At 35.7% G+C, this 18,590-nt stretch overlaps 1 protein-coding gene across 1 annotated transcript in view; it reads right to left on the reverse strand.

Annotated features, from left to right (window-relative positions):
- Positions 1-1,527: 1,527 nt before the first annotated feature.
- DARS1 (aspartyl-tRNA synthetase 1) overlaps positions 1,528-18,590 on the reverse strand; it is a 67,573-nt gene continuing 50,510 nt past the window's right edge. The window contains exons 11-16 of the mRNA XM_040228519.1: positions 11,788-11,934; positions 10,354-10,396; positions 9,000-9,080; positions 5,580-5,691; positions 5,316-5,387; positions 1,528-3,989 (exon numbers count right to left, since the gene is read on the reverse strand). Of these exons, the coding sequence (XP_040084453.1) occupies positions 3,898-3,989; positions 5,316-5,387; positions 5,580-5,691; positions 9,000-9,080; positions 10,354-10,396; positions 11,788-11,934 (547 nt within the window). The 3' untranslated portion in view covers positions 1,528-3,897. The remainder of the gene's footprint in view (positions 3,990-5,315; positions 5,388-5,579; positions 5,692-8,999; positions 9,081-10,353; positions 10,397-11,787; positions 11,935-18,590) is intronic.

An 18,590-nucleotide genomic window follows, 5' to 3' on the forward strand; every position in this document is an offset into this window, starting at 1 on the left:
TCATTAATACTAATCATTCAGTTCAGTTCAGTTGCTCAGTCGTGTCCGACTCTTTGTGACCCCGTGAATCGCAGCACGCCAGGCCTCCCTGTCCATCACCATCTCCTGGAGTTCACTCAGACTCACGTCCATCGAGTTGGTGATGCCATCCAGCCATCTCATCCTCGGTCATCCCCTTCTCCTCCTGCCCCTAATCCCTCCCAGCATCAGAGTCTTTTCCAATGAGTCAACTCTTCGCATGAGGTGGCCAAAGTACTGGAGTTTCAGCTTTAGCATCATTCCTTCCAAAGAACACCCAGGGCTGATCTCCTTTAGAATGGACTGGTTGGATCTCCTTGAAGTCCAAGGGACTCTCAAGAGTCTTCTCCAACACCACAGTTCAAAAGCATCAATTCTTCGGTGCTCAGCTTTCTTCACAGTCCAACTCTCGCATCCATGCATGACCGCTGGAAAAACCATAGCCTTGAGTAGATAGACCTTTGTCAGCAAAGTAATGTCTCTGCTTTTGAATATGCTATCTAGGTTGGTCATAACTTTTCTTCCAAGGAGTAAGCATCTTTTAATTTCATGGCTACAAATTAAAGCCACAACCATGAGAGTAGCTTAAATTAAAAAGGCTGACATTTTTAAGTGTTGGTGATGATGTGGAGCAGCTTAAACTCTCACTAATTGTTGGCAGAAATGCAAGGTGATAATAGCAACTCTGGAAAAAACAAATGGCAGTATTTCCTAAAGTCAAATATACACTTCTCATAGTTCCCAGACATTTCACTACTAGCTATCTACCCAAAAGAAATGAAAACATGCCTGCAGAGACTTTCCATCAAATGTTCCTAGCACCATTATTCACTACAGACTAAAAACTGAATGCTACTTATATGTATATCAACTGGTGAAGAGATAAGCAAATTATTGTATATCCATTCTGTGGAATACTACTGATCAATACTAATAAATATGCTATTAATATATGCAACACCATGATGAATCTCAAAACATCATGCTTAAAGAAAGAAGTCAAACACAAAAGACTATATATTGTTCCATTTATATGAAACTCTAGAAAAGATCTTCGTTGCCAGAGATGGCAACTATTAATGCACTGTGGAGCTTTCTAGGGCAATGGAAATGATCTGTAGTTAAGGTGGAGATTACCTAACCATATAAAATAACCAAAATACATCAAACTATACACTTAAGATGAACAAATTTTGTTGTATATATTAGCAAGTTGAATTCAGTTGTACATACATAAAATATTAAAAATACACCATATTCAAGCAGTATTTATTTCAGAAAAATATCAGGAATTTCTGTTACTATCATCTGTCATATTCAAAACTAAAGGAAAAAAACTGCTGCGAATACAGAAAAAGTACTTGACATATTCAACAGTCATTCTTAACAGGAACTCTTAACAAATGGACTCCTCATTAACCTGTTAAAGGGCAATTATCAAAAACCTACAGAAATTATCACTTAATCTTGAGCCTACAGGAGTGTTTAAAATTAATTCAGAAACAAAAGCATGCTCCCATTACTGCTTTTATTCAACATTCCACTGAAGAGCTTGTCTAATAAGTAAATATGACATGAAAATTATACCAGGAAGAGATCAAATTCTTTTTATCTGCCTGACACTATTCTCTGTGTTGTTCTTAGGGGTTCATGCTTTTTAATCCCCACAATAGTCCCATGAAACAGGATTATGAAGATGAGGAAAGTTGAAGCAAGTTACCCAAGGTTACATAGCTGATAAACAGCAACATGAGAATTCTAATCCAGGTGGAATAGCCACAGAATCCATACTTAAAAGTCTTGTTTCCAGTAGGAAAAAAATGGTAAGGTTTTTTAGCATAAATGAAAAATTAAAAAGTAATTTTATTTATTTAATTAATTTATTTTTGGTTGCACTGTTCAGCTGGTGTTATTTTAGTTCCTAAACAGGGATCAAACCAAGGCCTTTGGCAGTGAGAGTATGGAATTCTAACTACTGAACTGCCAGGGAATTCCTTAAAAAGTAATTCTGAAAGATATTAAAGAACACCAATATATTTTATCACATTTAAGGAAAACATACCAAAAAAAGGAAGGGATATACTATGTTCACTAACTAGTAGACTGAAGAGATTGAAAATTTCAAATTTTTTCATAAATTCAAGGTAATTCCATCAAAATCCCAGAATATACATATCAAATAAATCTGTAAAATAATACTAGACAATGTTCATAGAAACAAATATTTAGGTTCAATATAAAAGCATGGAAAGGAATTAAAAAAACACAGAATTTATATAGTAGTTACCACTAGGGTAGGAAGGAATAGGATCAGGGTGGTTAAATGGGAAGCCTTAACTGTATCTACTACTTTTTCCCTAAAAAAGAAAATAAACATCTGAAGCAAATATGACAGTGTTAAGATTTGCCAAAGCTTGGTGGCAAGTGCAGGGGTGTCCTTTTTTATTATGCTCTAATCTGGTTGACATGTCTGAAATACTTCATTAAAAAACGAACAAAAATTTACATCATTCTTTAGACTTTATAAACAATTTATTTTGAAAGAGCTGTAATTCTATGAACTTGAGAATAGCTCTAAGGCTATTATTATACTATTTTTGGGTTTGGGGATTATACAATACAGAAAAAAATAGGTCTTGGTATGGCTTAAATGTATTTAACACTTCTGGGGTGTCTAACAAAAGTTATCTGGAGATACTTTGGTGGGTTATGAAAGACAGATTTAAAATTGAGTCTCTACTCTCAAAGAACTCATAATCTAGGATGGTGAAATAAATTAACTTTAAAAAATAATGGGCAGATGCTTATGAACCAGGGGTAATATACTACCTTCCTGACCTCCTTACTTTTCTGTATTTTTTTTTTTCCTGTAGGAAAATAACTGCATTAAATTGTTTTGTTCATAAGTATTATGTGTGGTTCACCATAAAAATAACATTAGCATGGATATATTTAATAATCTAGAGGAAAAGGGTATTTAACTGTAATTCTTTTTGGGAGGGAGTGGGAGTGCATTTTTTCACTAAATGCCTACCAGTTAAAAATAAAAACAGAAAATTCTTCAATATTTTTAAATCTATATGAAATAAACTATTAAGCAACCTAAGCCTTCAGCTTTAAGAACTGTATCCTTACACTCATCTGAATTTATCCCTTGATTAATACATGCTATGAATATATCAGTCTTCATTTGCTTTTAGGTATTTACATAAACTGGTTGTCTATTCCCCCTCCAAATTATAAATGCCAAGAATCAGCTATAAAATCATACTGCCATGAAGTTACATAGAAACATCCATAATTAGCTTTAAAATTTTATTGAAATTCAAGTTTAATTAGTTAATAATTTAATATAATATTATGTTGTATCATTTCTAACCAGTACTCTCACCTGCTTTACATGATTTACAGGCACAATTATTAAGGATTGATATTTTCTGCCTAATTTTCCATGATATGCCAATTATACATTCATTAAAACCTTGATACTTTCCTAAAATTGTTCTTACCTCAATGTCAGATTTTTAAAAAAAAGACCAAATATTGAAAATTTAAGACATTAATATTATAGCCACTGTAATATAGAAAAAAAAATTTACACATTATTAACTGTTTAAAATTGTTGTTTAACATTTATTGTAGTAATGCAAAATGAACTTTTAACATAATAATAATAATTTTTCATTAAAATGTTTAACCATTTCCTACTGAAGCATGTTCAAAGTTATAAAAATTTTCTCTTTTAAGTAACGTACACTGAATTAGTCCAAAAGTAATTGTGGCACTTTGGATAAGACATTTATTTTATTGCATATTTTAAGTACCTAAGGTACAGCCTGATTAATAGCAGGTTACTGGAAAGAATAAAAAAAATTTTCTTTAAGGAGTAAGTCTTTTGGGATCACGGGGAAACATTGAGGTTTGACGAACATTGTGCAAGCCCAAAAACAGCATAGTCACTCGTTCCAACCCTGGAGAAAACAAAATAATCATTAATTCATTTTCAGAATTAATCATTCAGGGTCATACTTATTGAAAACTACCAAAATAACATCACTGATCAACAAAATGCTTTTCCTTGTTAGAAAGGAAATGACTTCTATTATTTTAAATGAGTTTAAAATGGAACATTCCGGGTCTGATTCGGAAACAGGTGATGCTATATGTGGGAAGGATAAATGAGATATCCTTAAGCTGTTATGATTCTGTGAAATGTGAACCATAAATCTATGTAAATATCTAAAACTTATGATTTAAGCAAACAAAAATATAAGCCTACTATTTATTTTCATAAGCCTACTATTATATTTTCAAAAATATAAGCCTACTATTATATTTAACCAGGTTCCTATTGATAGAACCTGGTTGCCAAGATTACCATGAATTCTTTCAATGGATTCTATGTAGTGATTAAAAAAAAATAATTAAAAAGTTTTTTAAGTGTTGATAGGAACTTACAAAATACACTAAGTGAAAATGCAAGGTACTGAATGGTTTATACAGCACACTACAATTTGTGTAAAAAATATATTTTATATACTTTTGCATATGCAAAGATTATCTTTGTAGAGGTAAAGGGAAAACTAGAAACAAGAGTTTTCTGTAGGGAGGTGAATGTACACTATTCTATTTGCTTTGAATTTGAAATTTGTATATTACCTGTTCACCAAAAAACCCGAAACAAACAACCAAACCTTCAACAAAACTATAAATTCAGAATTCTTTTTAGCACAGGCTCAATAGTTGTGGCGCAAGAGCTTAGTTGCTCCAGGGCATGTGGGATCCTCCTGGACCAGGGATCGAACCTGCATCTCCTGCACTGGCAGGTGGATTCTTTACCGCTGAGACACAAGAGAAGCCCCAGGATTCTTTTTAAGAATTTTTGATACAAACATCCCAAAGTTGAGTTAAATATTTACTCGTTTTAAATCACAGAGCAGTATCTTTCACATACTCTAGAAATGGTTCTAAAAGCCAATGAAATGTTTTCAACAAAAACATTTAGCAGCCATCTGAACTGACTTGAGGGACTGCTTTAATTTGGACTAATCGGAATGAACTCATGAATACAGAGGAAAAAGAGGATACTCAAAAATTTCATTCAGTCATAACTCACTTAAAAATTCTTTTAATTCAAATTTGTATTATATTTAGCACTTATAAACTTATTTGTAAGTAATAACAAAATACAAAATTTACTTTTTGGAGTCTAATACTGAGGACATTTACAACTGAAGAAACACTCTGCCAAATGAAATTTGGGTTGGAAATATTGTCATCATATAAAGGAATATTACCAATGCCTCCACCAGCATGAGGAGGGGCTCCAAAGCGGAAGGAATCAATGTATGCCTTAATTTTCTCCAAATCTACAAAACAAAACATAAAATTAAAAAAAAGTAATTTATCATCTTATTTAGCTTAAAAAAACCTGCAAAAGCAGTTACCATGCAATAAAAATTAAAACAAATGACTATGTTTTTGAAAAGTCTTTAAAGGGTTTTAAAACGTATTGCTTTCAGAATATACATGACCCTCCTCAATATACTGAAATTGTTTACCAATTCCATGATGTAAGGCTCTCTCTGTTAGCAGCTGAGGGTCATGTATTCTTTGAGCTCCTGACAGTATTTCTTCTCCTCTCATGAACATATCATAAGAGTTGGATTGTTTCTGTAGGAAAAACAAACAAAAATACCACTCAACAGGCTATCATCCTATTTCTATCACACATTTGTGGAAAAACACTCTCTGTTGCATAAAGAACAATATCATTTTTTCCCTACAATTAATTATACAACCTGCTCCAATAAACATGATTTGCTTTTCTAAAATGGGATTAAACTAGTGAGGGTTGAATAACTTCTTTACTTCTATCAGATTTTATGCTCCCCTTCTCCCACACCTTCCAAAAACAAATCAGAACAATACATCTTCTTTTAAGCAGTAGCACAGTGTTGATTCTTTTTTTAAAAAATTATCTGGCTGTGCCAGGTCTCAGCTGCAGCATGTGGGATCTTATTCCCTGACCAGGGATTGAACCTAAGCCCCCTGCATTGGGAGCAAAGAGTCTTGGCCACTATACTGCCAGGGAAGTCCCTGTAGTGCTGATTCTTATTTCACTTTATCATCTGAAATGTTTTTAAGTGTGATATGATTTTGGGATCATTTTTGGAACTTCAAATTATCAACAAGTAATTTTTAAAAGTTATAATTTTAAGGAAAGTGAACTGAACATCAAATTTACCATCGCTCAATTCATTCTTTATCAGGTTTTAACTTATTTTCCCTATCTTTCAGTAAACCAATGTTTCTCAAAGTGTTATTCCTGGACTGATAGTTTCATTATTACCTTATGAGAAATATCAATTATCAAGCCCCACCTAGAAAAAAGTTTTTTTTTTAATTATTTATTTTTGGCTGTGCTGGGTTTTCGTTGCTACAAGGGCTTTTCTCTAGTTGTGGTGAGCGGGGGCTACTCTTGAGCTGTGGTGTGCGGGCTTCTCATTGAAGCAGCTTTTCTTGTTGTGAAAACACGGACTTCACAAGTTCTTGCACATGTGCTCAATAATTGTGGCTCCCAGGCTCTGGTGCACAGGCTTGTACACATAGGACATTCCCAGATGAGGGATTGAACCCGTGTCTCCTGCATTGGCAGGTGGATTCCTTACCACTGAGCCACCAGGGAAGCCCCAATCTGTGTTTTAAAGGCCCTCCGGGGGAGAGGGGTCCTCCGGGGGCCAAGAATCCCGGTGTCGTGATGCAACAACAACCTTTCGTCTTGGGGGCTCATCCGGGATCCTTCAGGACAAGATGGGAGCTAACAATTTCAGCCTCACTCCTTTGAATGGTATCCTGAAAAAAACTGGGATAGATTTCATCCCCAGCACCTTAAAGAAGACGCACCTGGTCTTCCTGTGTGATACTGCATGGCCACGATATCCATTGGAGAATGGTGAACGATACTGGGGCAACTTACTGTGCTTACTGAAGCCCCTGGCCCACATTCTTCCCGATCCGCTTCCGTAATGGGACTGTCTGGACGAGCCAAAAGATGGGCCTAATAACCTATGTGAGCTTACTTCTGCTGACTCCAAATATCCTGAGGCTGCCTTTTGATCCTCAAGACAATGCCTTCCTGTCCTGGGCTCACTCCTACGCTGCGTTCCACAATCGGTCTAACTGCTGGGTCTGTGGAGCACTCCCCTCTTCATCAGTGGAAGACTTCCCGCGGTGGACATCTCCACTTAAAAAAAGACTTTCTCCAAGTGTGTAAATACCTTCGACAGCAATTACATGCGATGCCTCTCCTTAATCTGATGACATCTACCAACCCTAAAATGGACTGGTGCAACACTTTGTACTTTAACTATGGACATAATGTGACTTTTAACTTGTTTAAATGACTATGTTCCCTTACATCTGTAACTGTATAACTAGATTTGTTTCTAGCCCCATGAAAGCTTTTAAGTTACAAATCGTTGCTCAAACTCCTGCTACTTACTGCTGCAGTTGCCTCCAACTACTATTTGGGGCCCCTGGATCAGATATCCTCAAAATGAGGATTAGGAGAATATGTTGCCTCACCAATTTAGGGACAACTCCCCTTCTCAGCTCTGAAGCAGTTATGGAATAAAAACGATGCCCTTTTTCCCTAGGCAACATAATTCTCCAAAAATAAAAGAGGGGAATGAGAGGGTAACAGGCAGGAAGGCCAGGGGTCTCCAAATGGAGGAAATAGCCTGCAAGTGTCAGACATTTTTTCTCTCTTAAGTGGTAGGAGGAAACAAACTAGCAACATTTTTTTCCTTCTCTATACAAATTTAAAAGGAGGTTTCTCTTAAAATTCTGTGTTGCCATGACACCTGGTTTCACCTGAAGTTAACCATTGCCGTTTTCTTATGGAAATGTTTCTTAATTTATGCTAATGTACTGTGCATTTACCCCAAACTCTGTCTTCAAGTTGGTTCCGCCTTTTGGGCTCAGAACCTACTTGATAAAAGAGTATGTTATACTCGATATTGTTCCTCTAATCTATGTAAATAACACTATTTGTATGGTGCTCTGCCCTTCTTCAAGATTCAAGTTAATCCTTTTATGGCCCAAGATGAACCATTTGGAGCCAAGATTATCCCAAAATACATCTTATGGGTGAGGGGCCTGGTTAAGTTTTGAGACATTCCTTTCTTTCATTAACAGACTGCTGATGACTATATAACACCAGCTAAAGACTAGCAGGGGGGTACTCTTTCTGCTCCCTTCTGATGACTATGTCAGAAGCTTTCTCTATCTCCTTTATAGTTTAATAAAACTTTGTTACACACACACACAAAAAAAATAAAGGCCCTCCGAGTGATTCTGATACTCACTAAAGTTGGGGAACCAATGCAAAGGAAAACCAGTGAAAGGCCACAAAACATTATTTAGATTAACTACCAGGATAGTGTCTGCCTGCAATGCGGGAGACCCAGGTTCAATCCCTGGGTTGGGAAGATCCCCTGGAGAAGGAAATGGCAACCCACTCCAGTATTCTTGCCTGGAGAATCCCATGGAGGGAGGAGCCTGGCAGGCTACAATCCACGGGGTAGCAAAGAATCGGACAGAACTGAGCTACTTCACTTTCACCAGGATAGAATGTGAGTTCTTAGTTCAAGGTCAATGATAAAATGATTTGATAAAGTCTTCAAGTCTATTAATACTATTTGTTGTTTATATAGTATTTCTTCTTCATATATCTTTTAAAATGATACATGAAAATTATTTTTAATAGAGGTTTTGGGGACTAATTTGCTAGAATATTCTAATTTTACAATATCACTTTGACCTGAATTGACAGAAACTAGTAGTAATACATATAGTAATGTGTCTTTTAAAACTGCAAGTTATTAATGAAAACCATTATTTCCGCTGTATAATGTGACACAGTGACAATAAAATTTTCCCTCTTTCCCCAAACAGGTTTTTAAAATCAAATTACTTACAGGATTTCGGGGGTCAGGCATGGTATAGAAAGGTCTTACAGCCAATGGATATTTATCAAGAATATAAAAATCGGTATCATACTATAAAAAGAATAAATATGATTAAAACAGATTTTTTAAGACATTTAATGAAAGTAAAAAGAAGGCTACCATTTGGTAAGTGTCTTTTTTCTATACATAAGTTTTGTTCTTCAAAATTACTGTAATTACACTCTATATACAATAACTGTTCTGCTTCCTACAGCTGTATCCTACAGTATTTTGCCATGATGTTATAAATTCTTCCAATATATTTAATTTTTAGGAGCTGTGGACTATTCAATCATAGTCCACATAAGCATTTTTCTTTTTCTCTTTTTGGACATGTTCTCTCTTCTCAATTTCTCCTCCGCTGAAAACTATGCTGTGATAAACTTATTTTTACCTTTTTCCATTGTAATTCTAGCTCATTTAATTTTCTAGATATATTTAAAAACTGTTTTTGTTAAATTATCCTAAATCGCATTGGGTTTTACAAAAACTACATTAAATCTATAAATTATTTTGGGAAAAACTGACGTCTTTTATCTTCAAAAAACCTTGATTATTTCCCCAATGATTTACATTTTCACTAAGATGTCTAAAATAAATTTAGTAGTTTTTCTCAAATGAAAATAACTGAAATGAATAACATTAACATGAAATTATGATATCTTTGTTAAAAAGAATATTTACTATGTGACCTACATTTAATTAAAAAGAAACAGTCATGTTTTAACTGTTTTGATGTTAAACATTTTTCCTAAAATTGGGCGTGTAGAGGAATGTCAACAGTGCTGAAACTGGCTCCGCTGAAATAGTGTTTTAAAGGTATGAACTCAGTACTGTGCGGTTTCACAGACTTGTTCCCCAGTCAGTTGAACCATTTTGAGTGCAACCAGCAGGAGGAGCTCAAGGACTGTTTTTATTCAATTACACAATTCTCTTAATTTCTTTAAAGATTACACCAAGTTTAGCTTTTCTCTTTGGAGTTTTATAGAGAAATGAGATAGGAAAGTAGCCTTCATGTAAAAGGCAGAAAAAAAATTCATTCACCCTCCAGTCCCACGAGTCAGCAAGGGTAGTCAGGGAAGACCATTTCTAAATAATTTCAATCAACTTGAGGTCCTCTCTAACTAATCTGACAATTTAGATATGTTTCAGATTTATTTATTTATTTATTTTAAAAATTTATTTATTTATTTATCTTTTATTTTACTTTACAATTCTGTATTGGTTTTGCCATACATTGACATGAATCCACCACGGGTGTACATGCGTTCCCAAACATGAACCCCCCTCCTCAAGCGAAATCCAGCATGCATAAGAGTCCTACCTTTTCCTTTACCAAACGACCCAACAGTTTTTCATTTGGTGTACTGCAAAAGAAACATGAAATCAGGTGTCTGAAGATCAAACAGCAACTTAAAAGAGTTTTAAGTTTACAAGGAACCTCTTCTATTTGAAGTTCTCAGAGGATAAAAAAATGTAGCCAAAATACACAGCTGTCTATTCTGCTCCTTTTAAAAAAGGCAACTACTACTGGAAACCATTCATGGATATACCTGGGACAGTTAGTCGGTGCTACTCAATAATATTTAAATAAAAGTATAAATAGAATTTAGCAATTCACTGATTCAAAAATAACATGGATGAAGTAGTTTCCTACAATTACATATAATTATAAAAGTCTACTACACCAACATAGACTACTCTTGCCATTAAAATGGTTCTATGGCAAAATGCGGAGAAGGCAATGGCAACCCACTCCAGTACTCTTGCCTGGAAAATCCCATGGACTGAGGAGCCTGGTAGGCTGCAGTCCATGGGGTTGCTAGGAGTCGGACACGACTGAGCGACTTCACTTTCACTTTTCACTTTCATGCATTGGAGAAGGAAATGGCAACCCACTCTAGTGTTCTTGCCTGGAGAATCCCAGGGACGGGGGAGCCTGGTGGGCTACCGTCTCTGGGGTTGCACAGAGTTGGACACGACTGAAGCAACTTAGCAGCAGCAGCAGCATGGCAAAATGGTTTCTCTTTTTTGTTACTCTTTATTAAAGGTTTATAAAAGAAAAATCAGTATTTCAAAGTAAAATATAACAGTGTATATATAAACCAATTTAAGTTCTAGTCAAGAAAAATGTCCAAAATACATACAAAAATATCCAAATTATAGAATTTATGGTTTTCCTTAAATTGTCATCTAGCAATGTAGAGGATAATTAAAATAATATATATGTATGCATATACATACATGCACATATATATATTCGTTAAACAAATAAATGAGGGTTTTGAGTGAAATATGTTAAAACCTAAAAAATTAACAATAATCCTCTCTTCCTTCCAATATCAATTATGAATCATTGTGTTGTCTTAAAGTATTTTAACTTAAGAATCCCTGAATAAAATGTAAGTAGAAATCTCTAATCTTTATTAAACTATCATTTTAAAATTATAAATTATTTGATCTGAATTTAGATAATAAAATATAGTATATCAAATAGAGAACAGAGACTTGCATAACTTTTAGAGATTGTTAAAAGTTTCACACCTTAACATACAAAAATATTAACGCTTAGGCAAACCACATTAAACATAACAGTTTATTTCAGATCACACATTGAACAAAATAGCATCATACTATATAACCAAAGTTAATAAAACTTAAGTTTACTAAGTAGGTGAAAAACATTCATCAATATATTCATTCTTTCATATCTTAAATCTAATTACTAAAGTTTTAAAAATCACAAATACAAACAAACCTTAGATCTTCTTCATCTCCCATTTCAATTCCAGCTTCCCTAAGCATAGCCAATGCTTCACAATATTCTAGTCTTAAAGTTGGCTCCAAAAATTTGAATGGCTCACATGGGAACTGTTTATTCACCATCTGAATTTCAGTTTGAAACCTATTTGTACAAGAGTTAATAAAAATGTGAAATAAATGTTTTTAACACCAGAGGTCACTGTGGCAATACATAAATTAAAGAAAAAATTTTAACCAATACTGTTGAAGTAAGGAACGTAGAGCTTTTCTCTTCCATACACTTGATACACTTTTTTTTTTTTTAAGAAAGAAACATTTTTAACATTTTAGAGGAATTACTACATGTGCAGTGATGAGAAAAGGATGACCTGAGCAGGTTCCAGGGTGGAAACATGCCTTTTCCTGCTCACCCCACTCATTGCCAGACCTCCTACAGAGGTTGAGGGAGCCTGTACTCAAGAGGCCAGTTGACATGGACCCAAGAGCCTACTGCACTACGCTTCCATGTTTCCACTGGTAACTATTTTGAATTCAGAGATAACAAAAGGAAATGCTCTTTCCTGTAAGTTCAGCCTCAGTGTAGAAATTGCCTCAGGGACTTTCAAGCTCATTAGTAGTACAAACAGCAGCTAAGAAAAAAATCTCTAGTAGGTACTGAGTCCCTGTTTATGTCACCTAAAATCATTCTTTGAATTAGTGTATGCATCAGAAAAAAACTGTTACCAAGAAATTAAGTTAAATAATTAAATGCAAATACTTCATTTCTCAATCCTGTATTATTTGTCACCACAGTGGCATTACAGGATGAAAAACTTCCTTTATAATTCATATCAACTAGCACTGTTAGAAACATAAAATACTCATTTTATGAGGCACTAAAAAAATCTGATTTTTAATACTTCAACAACATTTGTCATCATTGAGGAGGACCAAATTAATGAATATTGTCTTGTCTTCCCCTATACCCTTTATACTATAAGTTTGTTTAGGAGAGTGCCTATTTCCCATTTTAATAATCCCTATAGTATGTTCATCGTCTACCTTCTAAATACAACAAATGTTCATTGTATTAAACTGCTGCTGTAGAGGATAGCAAGATTAAAAATGTAGTTTTACTAAAGTATTTATGGGTGAAATGGTAGCTGAAATTTGCTTCAGAATAACAGAGCATGGAGGGAAATGCATAAAAGAAAACTGGCCATGGATTGACAATGGTTGAAATTGGGTGATAAGCATATGGAGGTTCATTAGGCTAGTCTACCTTTTTTTTCGTATGATATTTAAATTTTTTCATAATCAACAGATTTGAAAAAAGTATGTTTATATTCTATGAAAACAGAAGAAATCACTGATTTATTCAAATCTTGACATAAGATGGGTTAAAATGACCCCAAGAATTTTTAAAGTGCTTTGCTTTGAACATTAACCCCTATTCATGTTAATCAATGGTAATAAAAATATAAATATCAATATTTTAAAATACATTTGTTTATTCTTCTGTTAGAGATAAGTACTAATGACAAACACGAGAAGGATAAGACAACCACCAAATAACCCAATTTACAACTGACACAGAAACCTAAAATTCCTAAATGATGTATAGAAGACAGGAAGAAGGTTTTTATTTCCAAGTTGCCATCTTAAGCCTACCCATTAAGCCCAGTGATAATGGTGTCTGAATCTCTAATTTGTAAGCAGAGATTTGATTAATCCCAACTGCTCAAATCATGCTTGCTCTGTTACAAAAACCAAAGTGGAAATTCCACTTCCAATATTAAGTAGAGAAGATATCAATTCCTAAAATAAATGAGTTTCATAAACTTTCTTCAATTATAAATGTAAATGAAATAAAAATGTTAAAAAAATGAGGGAGTTCCTTGGTGGTCCAGTGGCTCAAGACTATTGGGCTTCCAATGTAGGTGGCCCCAGTTCAAACCCTGGTCAGGGAACTAGATCCCCCTAGCACCACAACTAAAGATCTCACATGCCAAAAGGAAGATCTCATGTGCCACAACTAAGACCTGGTACAGCCAAATAAATAAATTTTAAAAATATATAGTAAATAAATAATGAGAAAAGCTCTATTTCTTAACTGTAGTTTCAAAAGATATTTTGTTTTACAGGGAGACATTAGCTGTTTTAAAGATTATCTGAATGGAAGTTGCTTAAAATAAACTGTATAGAAATGTTTCAGAGAAAAAAGAGTAAAAAAAAAAAAAAAAAAAGTTGGGAGGAGTGGCCAAGATCATAGAATAAGAAGACCTTGAATTTACCTCCTCCCATGAGCACACCAAAATCACAACTATTTACAGAGCAACTATCGATAAGAATAACATGAAGGCAAGCATAAGATATACTCTACAGCCAAAGATATAAAGAAGTAACTACAACAAGACAGGCAGGAGCAGCAGAAATGTAGCAGAGTCAATATCCACATCCCCAGGCAGGCAGCCCACAAAGGAGAGGGTAATCACAACTGCAGAGATCCCCTCCAAGGAATGAGAGGTCTGAGTCCCATACTGGGCTCCCCAGGCTAGGGATCCTGCACTAGGAAGACAAGCACTCTCTAGAAGGTCTGACTTTGAAGGCCAGTGGGGCAGGAACTTGGGAGAATTGAAGGCCTGTAGGAAACAGTGAATCCACTTAAAGGGAACATGTAAAATCTCGAGACCTGGGGCAGAAGCAGTAATTTGAAAGGAGCCTGGGTCAGATTCACTTGTTGATCTTGCAGAGCCTCCTAAAGAGGCAGGAGGCAACTGAGATTTACCCCTGGGGACAGACATTAGCAGGATCCATTTTGGGGAGCTCATTCTATCATGAAGACACTGCTGCTGGCAAGCACTATCTTGGAATTCTCCTTCTAGCCTATTGGAGCAAGTTTCAGGTCTAGCCTACCAGCCAGTTAGCACTAGCCCTGGGAAGCCCCAGGCCAAGCAGTCAGTGACATGGGGATATAGTGCCACCCACCATCAGGCCAGCAGCAGCTGTAGACCCCCTGCTCAAAACACCTCAGCTACCCCAGGATTTGGCCATGTCCAACAGAGGGCCCAGGATTGGGTCCCACCAAACAGTGGGCCAGCATCTGTTCTGGAAGACCTGTCCTGTCCACCAGTAACCAGAAGCCTCAGCACTAGGCAGCACTTGGCCACCAACTGGGCTGGGGGCCATCCAAGCCCACCAGCATGCCCACAGAAGTCAGCCCTGTCAGGAGGGCCTACATAGCTCATGTAGCAGGCATCCCTAGAATATATTGCTCTGCTGAACAGAGGCAAGTGTGTCGCTGGGCCCTACAGGATGTCTCCTACATAAGACTATTTCTCCAAGATCAGGAAACATAATTAACCTACCTAATACACATAAAAAGAAAAATTAAAAATGAGGACAGTTTACAAAACAAAAACAGACTCAGAGACTTTGAGAACGGGCTTATGGTTGCCAGGAGGAAGGTTGGGGGAAGGGATAATTAGGAAGTTCGGGATGGACATATACACACTGCTATATTTAAAAGGGATAACCAATAAGGACCTACTGTGTATAGCACATGCAACTTTGCTCAATGTTATGTGGCAGCCTAGATGGGAGGGGAGTTTGAAGAAGAATGGATATGTGTATACATATGGCTGAGTCCTTTCACTGTTCACCTGAAACTATCATAATACTGTTAATTGGCTATACCCCAATACAAAATAAAAAGTTAAAAAAAAAGTGAAGTCAGAAAAACAAATATTGTATATTAATGCATATATGTAGAATCTAGAAAAATGGTTCAGGTATTAATTTTGCCCAACTGAAATGGAAACAAAGATGTTGAGCACAAAGGTGTGGACACCAAGGTGGGAGGAGGGGTGTAGGAGGAATTGGGAGATAGGGATTGACATATATGCACTATTGATACTATGCATAAAATAGATAACTAATGAGAACATACTGTAGAGGCTCAAGGAACCCTACTCAGTGCTCTATGGTGACCTAAATGGGAAGGTAATCCAAAAAAGAGAGAATATATGTATACATATAGCTGATTCTCTTTACTGTACAGGAGAAACTAACACACCATTGTAAATCAACTATATACTCCAATAAAAATGAAACAAACAAACAAAAAAAAGAGGACATTTTAAGTGACCTCTGGGACAACATCAAGCACACTAACATTCACATTATACAAATCAAAGAAGGAAAAGAAAGGGGCAGAGAATGCATGTAAAGACATGATAGCAGAAAACTTCCCTAACCTTGGAAAGGAAAAAGATATCCAGGCCCAGGAAGTACAAAGAGTCCCAAATAAGATCAACCCAAAGAAGTCCACAAGTTCACGTGTGTGCTAGGTCACTCAGTCATGTCTGACTCTTTGCAACTCCATGGACTGTAGCCTGCCAGGCTCCCCTGTCCATGGCGATTCTCCAGGCAAGAATACTGGAGTGGGTTGCCATGCCCTCCTCCAGGGGATCTTCCCAATCCAGGTCTCCTGCATTAGAGGCAGATTCTTTACTGTCTGAGCTACCAGTGAAGCCCAAGAATACTGGAGTGGGTAGCCTTCTCCAGGGGATCTTTTCAACTCAGGAATCAAACTGGGGTCTCCTACATTGCAGGCGGATTCTTTACCAGCTGAGCTACTGGGGAAGCCCTGTAGCTTCCTTATCACACTGTAATTAGGCAAAAATTAAAGACAGAGAATATTAAAAGCAGCAAGGGGAAAAGTAACTGGTTACATACAAGGGAACTCCCATAAGTAGATTAGATGATACTCCCCTAAGGAGATTAGATGATACAGAGGAACAGATTAGTATACTGGAAGACCAAGTGGTGGAAATCACTCAAGCTGAACCTACATATATAGGTTGCTATATATAAACCTCATGGTAACCATAGGCCAAAAATCTATAATAGATACACACACAAAAGAGAAAGGAATTTATATTAACACTAAAGATAATCATCAAGTCATAAGAAGAAAAAAGGAGAAACAAAAAATAAATTAAAAAACCTGAAGGCAATTTACAAAATAGCAATAAGAACATACCACATGTAAATGGACTAAATGCTCCAAATGACACAGAGTGGCTGAATGGATAAAACAAACAAGGTCCATACATATGTTGTCTGCAAAAGACTCATCTCAGATCTAAAGACACACTCCAACCAAAAGTAAGAGGATGGAAAACAAACATTCCATGCAAATGGAAATGAGAAGGACATTATATAACAATAAAGGGATCAATCCAACGAGAAGATCTAACAACTATAAATATATCCAACATAGGAGCACCTAAATAATAAAAGCAAATATTAACAAATATAAGGGAAGAATAACACAAAACAGTAGAAGACTTTTAACTCCCCACTTACATCCATAGTCAGATAGATCACCCAGACAGAAAATCAATAAGGAAACACTGGCCTCGAAAACACATTAGATGAAATGAACTTAATAGACATACACACACACACAGACCATTCCATCCAAAAGCAGCAGGATGCACATTATTTTCAAGTACACACAGAACATTCTCCAAGATAGATCACACAGTAGGCCACAAGACAAGCCTCAGTAAAATTAATATCCTATCCTGGATCTTTTCTGACCACACCAAAAGAGACTAGAAATTAACTACAAGGTGAAAAGCAAACAAAAAACCCCAGCAAAAACCACTAACACATAGAGGCTAAACAATATGGTTCTAAACAACCATATTGTTACAGAAAATATCAAAGAAGAAATAAAAAAATACCAAGAGACAAATGAAAACAAACACATCAATCCAAAGTCTGCAGGATGCAGCAAAAACAGTTCTAAGAGGGACATTTACAGTGATAAAAGCCTACCTCAGGAAATAAGAAAAGTCTCAAACAACCTAACCTGACTTAAAGGAATGGGAAAGAAACAAGCAAAGCCCAATGTTACTCAAAGGAAAAAAGTAATAATGATCAGAGTAAAAAGAAATAAAATAGACTAGAAAAAAAGAGAATCCAAATCTGTAGCATCAGAAATGAAAAAGAAGTTACAACTGACACCACAGAAATATAAAGGGTCATAAGAGATTATTATGAATACATATATGCCAATAAACTGAACAACCTAGAAGAAATGGACAAACTCCTAGAAATGTGAAATCTCCTAAGATGGAATCAGGAAGAAACAGAAAATGTGAATAGAACAATTAATAGTAATGATGTTGAAGTGAAGTGAAGTGAAGTCGCTCAATCGTGTCTGACTCTTTGCGTCTCCATGGACTGTAGCCTACCAGGCTTCTCCGTCCATCGGATTTTCCAGGCAAGGGTACTGGAGTGGGTTGCCATTTCCTTCTCCAGGAATGATGTTAAATTAGTAATAAAAAAACATACTCCCAACAAACAAAAGTCCAAGACCAGGTGGCTTCAGAGGTGAATTCTACCAACATTTAAAGAATTAACAGGTATACTTCTCATCCTATTCAAAAAAGTTCCAGAGGAAGAAATGCTTCTGAACTCATTCTATAAAACCAGCATCACACTGATACGAAAACCAGACAAAAAGGAAATGATATGCAAAAATCCTTAAAAATTAGCAAACTGTAATCAATAATATATTTAAAGGATCATACTTCATGATCAACTGGGATCTATCCCAGGAATGCAAAGATGGTTCAACACCCACAAATTAATCAATGTGATCCACCACATTAACAAACTCAGGAATAAAAATCATATTATCATCTCAACAAAGAACTTTTTGACAAAATTCAATGGCCATTTATGATAAAAACTCTCAACAAAGGTATAGCGAGAACATATCTTGTGTACTGTTGTAATTAATCA

This window comes from Oryx dammah, unplaced genomic scaffold (assembly GCF_014754425.2).
Source record: "Oryx dammah isolate SB20612 unplaced genomic scaffold, SCBI_Odam_1.1 HiC_scaffold_27, whole genome shotgun sequence".
NCBI classification, from domain to species: domain Eukaryota; kingdom Metazoa; phylum Chordata; class Mammalia; order Artiodactyla; family Bovidae; genus Oryx; species Oryx dammah.